The sequence below is a fragment of the Xenopus tropicalis genome, chromosome 3 (assembly GCF_000004195.4).
Source record: "Xenopus tropicalis strain Nigerian chromosome 3, UCB_Xtro_10.0, whole genome shotgun sequence".
In the NCBI taxonomy this organism is placed as follows: domain Eukaryota; kingdom Metazoa; phylum Chordata; class Amphibia; order Anura; family Pipidae; genus Xenopus; species Xenopus tropicalis.
This window is the reverse complement of record NC_030679.2, coordinates 2,019,428-2,028,799: the sequence shown is the minus strand read 5'-3', so window position 1 is coordinate 2,028,799 and position 9,372 is coordinate 2,019,428. Positions and strand designations below refer to the sequence as shown.

At 55.6% G+C, this 9,372-nt stretch overlaps 1 protein-coding gene across 1 annotated transcript in view; it reads left to right on the top strand.

Moving 5' to 3' along the window:
• The first annotated feature begins 5,626 nt into the window (after positions 1-5,626).
• bcat1 (branched chain amino-acid transaminase 1, cytosolic) overlaps positions 5,627-9,372 on the top strand; it is a 35,489-nt gene continuing 31,743 nt past the window's right edge. Inside the window, exon 1 of the mRNA XM_031897534.1 lies at positions 5,627-5,793. Coding sequence (XP_031753394.1) covers positions 5,788-5,793 — 6 coding nt within the window. The 5' untranslated portion in view covers positions 5,627-5,787. The remainder of the gene's footprint in view (positions 5,794-9,372) is intronic.

Below are 9,372 nucleotides of genomic sequence, written 5' to 3'. Positions count from 1 at the left end.
GGTGCAAAGCTTCCCACAGGTAACCCCCCACTCACCTGAGGCCCCTCCCCCACTCACCTGAGGCCCCTCCCCCCCACTAGCAGCACTCAATTGCAATCAGTAGCTAATGTGCATTCAGTGGCTGCTACACTCCATTGGCCAGAGGAACAATAAATCACCTTTAAGTGTATAGAGAAATAGACTCATTGAGGGAAGGGTAACTTTGGGTTGGGTTGGGTTGGGTTGGGTTGGGTTGGGGGGGGGTTCTAAAGGGATTATGTACTGAGTTATGACTTTTCTAGGCCCACTTCATCTTAATGCTGATTGAAAAAAATAGATTCCATTGCTTTGTATGGGGCAAGCCACATGGGCTACAAGTTGCAACACAGACTATGAGGAATGAGGGAGATGCACTTCGTGCTGCTACAAGTTCTCAAATGCTCAACAAACCCGAGTCCTTCTGTGACCAATTGCAGCCCTGTTTGTATGAATTTGCCCATGTCGGTCAGTAGCCAATAGCCAACGACTTGCAGCCGGACTGTCATTTCCTATTGCTAAAAATAGCGAAATTCTGCAATGTGAGGAATGCGGAGTCTTTAAAGGGCAAGTATCCCCATGGAATGTGCAGTCTGTGGATTTTGGCAAACGCACGGGGGGGGGGGGGGGGCTGTTTGTGCCTCTGGGTACTGGGAATGCCAGGGGGGCTGTAAGGTGCCACAGACAGTCACTATTTATTGGGCTGGGGGGGCTGTTTGTGCCTCTGGGTACTGGGAATGCCAGGGGGGCTGTAAGGTGCCACAGACAGTCACTATTTATTGGGCTGGGGGGGGGCTGTTTGTGCCTCTGGGTACTGGGAATGCCAGGGGGGCTGTAAGGTGCCACAGACAGTCACTATTTATTGGGCTGGGGGGGGGCTGTTTGTGCCTCTGGGTACTGGGAATGCCAGGGGGGCTGTAAGGTGCCACAGACAGTCACTATTTATTGGGCTGGGGGGGGGGGGCTGTTTGTGCCTCTGGGTACTGGGAATGCCAGGGGGGCTGTAAGGTGCCACAGACAGTCACTATTTATTGGGCTGGGGGGGGGCTGTTTGTGCCTCTGGGTACTGGGAATGCCAGGGGGGCTGTAAGGTGCCACAGACAGTCACTATTTATTGGGCTGGGGGGGGGCTGTTTGTGCCTCTGGGTACTGGGAATGCCGGGGGGGCTGTAAGGTGCCACAGACAGTCACTATTTATTGGGCTGGGGGGGGGGGCTGTTTGTGCCTCTGGGTACTGGGAATGCCAGGGGGGCTGTAAGGTGCCACAGACAGTCACTATTTATTGGGCTGGGGGGGGGCTGTTTGTGCCTCTGGGTACTGGGAATGCCAGGGGGGCTGTAAGGTGCCACAGACAGTCACTATTTATTGGGCTGGGGGGGGGCTGTTTGTGCCTCTGGGTACTGGGAATGCCAGGGGGGCTGTAAGGTGCCACAGACAGTCACTATTTATTGGGCTGGGGGGGGGGCTGTTTGTGCCTCTGGGTACTGGGAATGCCGGGGGGGCTGTAAGGTGCCACAGACAGTCACTATTTATTGGGCTGGGGGGGGGGGCTGTTTGTGCCTCTGGGTACTGGGAATGCCAGGGGGGCTGTAAGGTGCCACAGACAGTCACTATTTATTGGGCTGGGGGGCTGTTTGTGTCTCTGGGTACTGGGAATGCCAGGGGGGGCTGTAAGGTGCCACAGACAGTCACTATTTATTGGGCTGGGGGGGGGGGCTGTTTGTGCCTCTGGGTACTGGGAATGCCAGGGGGGCTGTAAGGTGCCACAGACAGTCACTATTTATTGGGCTGGGGGGGGGGCTGTTTGTGCCTCTGGGTACTGGGAATGCCGGGGGGGCTGTAAGGTGCCACAGACAGTCACTATTTATTGGGCTGGGGGGGGCTGTTTGTGCCTCTGGGTACTGGGAATGCCAGGGGGGCTGTAAGGTGCCACAGACAGTCACTATTTATTGGGCTGGGGGGGGCTGTTTGTGCCTGTGGGTACTGGGAATGCCGGGGGGGCTGTAAGGTGCCACAGACAGTCACTATTTATTGGGCTGGGGGGGGGGGGCTGTTTGTGCCTCTGGGTACTGGGAATGCCAGGGGGGCTGTAAGGTGCCACAGACAGTCACTATTTATTGGGCTGGGGGGGGGCTGTTTGTGCCTCTGGGTACTGGGAATGCCAGGGGGGCTGTAAGGTGCCACAGACAGTCACTATTTATTGGGCTGGGGGGGGGGCTGTTTGTGCCTCTGGGTACTGGGAATGCCGGGGGGGCTGTAAGGTGCCACAGACAGTCACTATTTATTGGGCTGGGGGGGGGCTGTTTGTGCCTCTGGGTACTGGGAATGCCAGGGGGGCTGTAAGGTGCCACAGACAGTCACTATTTATTGGGCTGGGGGGGGGGCTGTTTGTGCCTCTGGGTACTGGGAATGCCAGGGGGGCTGTAAGGTGCCACAGACAGTCACTATTTATTGGGCTGGGGGGGGGCTGTTTGTGCCTCTGGGTACTGGGAATGCCAGGGGGGCTGTAAGGTGCCACAGACAGTCACTATTTATTGGGCTGGGGGGGGGGCTGTTTGTGCCTCTGGGTACTGGGAATGCCAGGGGGGCTGTAAGGTGCCACAGACAGTCACTATTTATTGGGCTGGGGGGGCTGTTTGTGTCTCTGGGTACTGGGGGGCACAATACAATACAGAGGCCCCTCCTACATTGCCCATTCATTCGCCCTGTGGCCCCCAGGTTGCTCGGCCTTTAGTCTGTAGGGGCTGAGCTGGCAGCTAATACCCCACTGGGCACAGGGATACTAAATATAATGCCCACTAGGTGGCATCTTTGCGTGGCATTTACTTACAGTTTGGGGGACGCCTGGCTGGGGATATATATATAAATAAATGTCCACTAGGGGGAGCACTGCTTGGGGACCAGTGCCTGTTGGTTGCCCAGCAGCTGATGGGGGGGGGGGGGGGGGGGCCTGGGTGCCTAACCTTGCCCCTCCCACCACCACCTGCCTCTTTATTTGCACAGCAATTAGCGCTGAGCGATAAACCTGACATTGGGCCTCACAGAGAGCAGGTACCGAGCCCTCCAATCCCAGCATCCCATAATAACCCCGCAAGCTCCGCCTCCTCCTGCAGAGCAAACAAATAGCGCCAGCAGCTTCACATACTGGGAGTTATAGTTTAACTACAGCCTGAAATATCTGACAATTATTAGTATATATAGACCCCCCCTTGTACTTCGGAACCCCCCCAGCACCCAAATGGGTCTCCTTCCCTGTGGTTCTGCCCCCTGGGATATCTGTGTTTCCCCGCTTTCTCCCCCCCAGCCTGGCATTCAGACCGCTGTAGGGTTGCTGGGGTCTCAGCCCATAGCAACCTGAAAGGTTATGACTCCTGCACAAAGTAGGGGCTCTGTAACATTGCCGGAATCACTCAGGGTACCGATTCTATGGGCCCCAGAAACACTGAATGAATAACCCAGGGGCCCCCCAGCTCCTTATAAATGGGGGGCAATAATGTTACCTGCAAGGAGTGGGGGTACATAGGCCATGGGGTGAGGCAGGGGGGACTGTCTGGGTCGGGGCAGCGCAATTCTGGGTCGCGGAAGATTCGGCAGCGATGGGAATGGAACGATTTGATTGGACAGGGACGGTTCCGACTGTTACATTGATCGAGACGTATCCAGTTCTAATTACATTCTATCCGGTTCTATTGGGCTAATTACATTCTATCCGGTTCTATTGGGCTAGTTACATTCTATCCGGTTCTAGAGGGCTAGTTACATTCTATCCGGTTCTAGTGGGCTAGTTACATTCTATCTGGTTCTATTGGGCTAGTTACATTCTATCCGCTTCTAGAGGGCTAGTTACATTGGATCGGGTTCTAGTGGGCTAGTTACATTGGATCCGGTTCTATTGGGCTAGTTACATTCTATCCGGTTCTAGAGGGCTAGTTACATTGGATCGGGTTCTAGTGGGCTAGTTACATTCTATCCGGTTCTAGTGGGCTAGTTACATTGGATCGGGTTCTAGTGGGCTAGTTACATTCTATCCGGTTCTAGTGGGCTAGTTACATTCTATCCGGTTCTAGTGGGCTAGTTACATTCTATCCGGTTCTAGTGGGCTAGTTACATTGGATCCGGTTCTAGTGGGCTAGTTACATTGTATCCCGTTCTAGTGGGCTAGTTACATTGGATCGGGTTCTAGTTGGCTAGTTACATTGGATCGGGTTCTAGTGGGCTAGTTACATTGGATCGGGTTCTAGTGGGCTAGTTACATTGGATCGGGTTCTAGTGGGCTAGTTACATTGGATCGGGTTCTAGTGGGCTAGTTACATTGGATCGGGTTCTAGTTGGCTAGTTACATTGGATCGGGTTCTAGTTGGCTAGTTACATTGGATCGGGTTCTAGTGGGCTAGTTACATTGGATCGGGTTCTAGTGGGCTAGTTACATTGGATCGGGTTCTAGTTGGCTAGTTACATTGGATCGGGTTCTAGTGGGCTAGTTACATTGGATCGGGTTCTAGTGGGCTAGTTACATTGGATCGGGTTCTAGTGGGCTAGTTACATTGGATCCGGTTCTAGTGGGCTAGTTACATTGTATCCCGTTCAAGTGGGCTAGTTACATTGGATCCGGTTCTAGTGGGCTAGTTACATTGTATCCCGTTCAAGTGGGCTAGTTACATTGGATCCGGTTCTAGTGGGCTAGTTACATTGTATCCCGTTCAAGTGGGCTAGTTACATTGGATCGGGTTCTAGTTGGCTAGTTACATTGGATCGGGTTCTAGTGGGCTAGTTACATTGGATCGGGTTCTAGTGGGCTAGTTACATTGGATCCGGTTCTAGTGGGCTAGTTACATTGTATCCGGTTCTAGTGGGCTAGTTACATTGAATCCGGTTCTTGAGCGCTAGTTACATTCTATCCGGTTAGTCCAATGCAATTGGTCACTTTGCACCCGGTTCTGCTGGAATGAGTCCACTGTATCTCCCCTGATTTACTGGGACATATAACCCAACAGAGCCGGTCCAACAGCGAGAGGAGCACTAGGGGTGCGCAATATACACAGTAGTTTGGGGGGGCTCAGCTCATACCGAGCGTTCTGGGCTCAGAACCTACTGAGGGTTTGGGGGGGCTCAGCTCATACCGAGCGTTCTGGGCTCGGAACCTACAGAGGGTTTGGGGGGGCTCAGCTCATACCGAGCGTTCTGGGCTCAGAACCTACAGAGGGTTTGGGGGGGCTCAGCTCATACCGAGCGTTCTGGGCTCGGAACCTACAGAGGGTTTGGGGGGGCTCAGCTCATACCGAGCGTTCTGGGCTCAGAACCTACTGAGGGTTTGGGGGGGCTCAGCTCATACCGAGCGTTCTGGGCTCAGAACCTACAGAGGGTTTGGGGGGGCTCAGCTCATACCGAGCGTTCTGGGCTCAGAACCTACAGAGGGTTTGGGGGCCACAGAGCGGACTGAGGCTTTGGGGTACAAGTGTAGCCGGATTTGGGGGGACAGGGCAGACCGGGCTGTGGGTTTGGGGGCTGCACTGGGCAGGGGAGGGCACACTGGGCAGGGGAGGGCACACTGGGCAGGGGAGGGCACACCCCCGGCTGATGTAATCTCCCTTACAAGGAGGAAAAGGGGGGGGGGGCGGTTCAGTCGGATCCTGAAGTCGCTGCAACGTGTCCTGCGCTTTCTCCTGGGTCCCAGTTACTCCCAGCAACATCCCCGGCCCCTGTCAGACCCGCACTGATCACCCCCCACCTTGCACAGTCAGGAGATCAGCCCCCCCCCAGACTGAGCTGCACATGGAGGTGAGTAACGGGTTCTTTGTGCTCCTTGCGGGGTCTTACACGTGTTTGGGGCTATGGGGGGGCCCTCCGGGTGCCAGGTCTGTGCCCTCCGTCATTGGGTGCCAGGTCTGTGCCCTCCGTCACTGGGTGCCAGGTCTGTGTCTGCTGTTAGGGAGCCCTCTGTCAGTGGGTGCCAGGTGCTGTGCCCGGTGGGAGCCCTCTGTGAGTGGATGCCAGGTGCTGTGCCCGCTGGGAGGGAACCCTCTGTCAGTGGGTGCCAGGTGCTGTGCCCTCCGTCATTGGGTGCCAGGTCTGTGCCCTCCGTCATTGGGTGCCTGGTCTGTGCCCTCCGTCACTGGGTGCCAGGTCTGTGCCCTCCGTCACTGGGTGCCAGGTCTGTGTCTGCTGTTAGGGAGCCCTCTGTCAGTGGGTGCCAGGTGCTGTGCCCGGTGGGAGCCCTCTGTGAGTGGATGCCAGGTGCTGTGCCCGCTGGGAGGGAACTCTCTGTCAGTGGGTGCCAGGTGCTGTGCCCGCTGGGAGGGAACCCTCTGTGAGTGGGTGCCAGGTGCTGTGCCCGCTGGGAGGGAACCCTCTGTGAGTGGTGCCAGGTGCTGTGCCCGGTGGGAGCCCTCTGTCAGTGGGTGCCAGGTGCTGTGCCCGGTGGGAGCCCTCTGTCAGTGGGTGCCAGGTGCTGTGCCCGGTGGGAGCCCTCTGTCAGTGGGTGCCAGGTGCTGTGCCCGGTGGGAGGGAGCCCTCTGTCAGTGGGTGCCAGGTGCTGTGCCAGTTGCCAGGGTACCAGGCGCAGAGCTGGGTTATCAGGAGACTCGGGCTACATCATGATATAAATTTGTTTCTCCTTGAGAATATTCCTCAGCCCAGTGTGCCAACCTAGGCACTGGCATTAGCACTGCACCCAGCAAGGTACACACTGGCACTGTACCCAGCTATACCCTGGCACTGTTACCGTTCCCAGATATGCCCTGGCACTGTTGCTGTACCCAGCTATGCCCTGGCACTGTTACTGTACCCAGCTATACCCTGGCACTGTTACTGTACCCAGCTATACCCTGGCACTGTTACTGTACCCAGCTATACCCTGGCACTGTTACTGTACCCAGCTATGCCCTGGCACTGTTACTGTACCCAGCTATGCCCTGGCACTGTTGCTGTACCCAGCTATACCCTGGCACTGGTACTGTACCCAGCTATACCATGGCACCGTTACTGTACCCAGCTATGCCCTGGCACCGTTACTGTACCCAGCTATGCCCTGGCACCGTTACTGTACCCAGATATGCCCTGGCACCGTACTGTACCCAGCTATGCCCTGGCACCGGTACTGTACCCAACTATGCCCTGGCACCGTTACTGTACCCAGCTATGCCCTGGCACCGTTACTGTACCCAGCTATGCCTTGGCACCGGTACTGTACCCAGCTATGCCCTGGCACTGGTACTGTACCCAGCTATACACTGGCAGTGTTACTGTACCCAGCTATGCCCTGGCACTGTTACTGTACCCAGCTATACCCTGGCACTGTTACTGTACCCAGCTATACCCTGGCACCGTTACTGTACCCAGCTATGCCTTGGCACCGGTACTGTACCCAGCTATGCCCTGGCACCGGTACTGTACCCAGCTATACACTGGCAGTGTTACTGTACCCAGCTATGCCCTGGCACTGTTACTGTACCCAGCTATGCCCTGGCACTGTTACTGTACCCAGCTATACCCTGGCACTGTTACTGTACTCAGCTATGCCCTGGCACTGTTACTGTACCCAGCTATGCCCTGGCACCGTTACTGTACCCAGCTATGCCCTGGTACTGTTGCTGTACCCAGCTATGCCCTGGCACTGTTGCTGTACCCAGCTATGCCCTGGCACTGTTGCTGTACCCAGCTATGCCCTGGCACCGTTACTGTACCCAGCTATGCCCTGGCACTGTTGCTGTACCCAGCTATGCCCTGGCACTGTTGCTGTACCCAGCTATGCCCTGGCACCGTTACTGTACCCAGCTATGCCCTGGCACCGTTACTGTACCCAGCTATGCCCTGGCACCGTCCTGTTGCACTGAGACCATTAACATTCCTGGGAGCGATCTACTAAATGGCAGTTACTCCCCAGCCAGGTGCTGCCGCCCCTCCCCCAGCCTGAGAGGGAAAGGCACCTCTAACTAACAGCCCTGCAATTGGTCTTTGTTATCCTTCTGTAGGTTTTGCTTCCCCTTTAAAGAGAGTTCTTTACCCATGTGCTTCTCCTGAGTCAATAGGCCAGCTGGCTCAGCTTTCCCTCCAATGACAACCCTGCAATTGGTCTTTGTGACGTTTCTCTGGGTTTTGCTTCCCCTTTAAAGAGCCTCCTGAGTCGATAGGCCAGCTGGCTCAGCTTTTCCGCATTACTGTACCCAGCTATGCCCTGGCACTATTACTGTACCCAGCTATGCCCTGGCACTGTTACTGTACCCAGCTATGCCCTGGCACTGTTACTGTACCCAGCTATGCCCTGGCACTGTTACTGTACCCAGCTATACCCTGGCACTGTTACTGTACCCAGCTATGCCCTGGCACTGTTACTGTACCCAGCTATGCCCTGGCACTGTTACTGTACCCAGCTATGCCCTGGCACTGTTACTGTACCCAGCAATGCCCTGGCACTGTTACTGTACCCAGCTATGCCCTGGCACCGTTACTGTACCCAGCTATACACTGGCACCGTTACTGTACCCAGCTATACCCTGGCACCGTTACTGTACCCAGCTATGCCCTGGCACTGTTACTGTACCCAGCTATACCCTGGCATTGTTACTGTACCCAGCTATACCCTGGCACCGTTACTGTACCCAGCTATGCCCTGGCACTGATACTGTACCCAGCTATACCCTGGCATTGTTACTGGACCCAGCTATACCCTGGCACCGTTACTGTACCCAGCTATACCCTGGCACCGTTACTGTACCCAGCTATACCCTGGCATTGTTACTGGACCCAGCTATGCCCTGGCACCGTTACTGTACCCAGCTATGCCCTGGCACCGTTACTGTACCCAGCTATACCCTGGCATTGTTACTGGACCCAGCTATACCCTGGCACCGTTACTGTACCCAGCTATGCCCTGGCACCGTTACTGTACCCAGCTATGCCCTGGCACTGATACTGTACCCAGCTATACCCTGGCATTGTTACTGGACCCAGCTATACCCTGGCACCGTTACTGTACCCAGCTATACCCTGGCACCGTTACTGTACCCAGCTATACCCTGGCATTGTTACTGGACCCAGCTATACCCTGGCACCGTTACTGTACCCAGCTATGCCCTGGCACTATTACTGTACCCAGCTATACCCTGGCACTGTTACTGTACCCAGCTCTACCCTGGCACCTTTACTGTACCCAGCTATACCCTGGCACCGTTACTGTACCCAGCTATGCCCTGGCACTGTTACTGTACCCAGCTATGCCCTGGCACTGTTACTGTACCCAGCTATGCCCTGGCACTGTTACTGTACCCAGCTCTACCCTGGCACTGTTACTGTACCCAGCTATGCCCTGGCCCTGCATATAAGGGTTATTGAGTGGCATCTCAGCAGCTTATCAGAAAG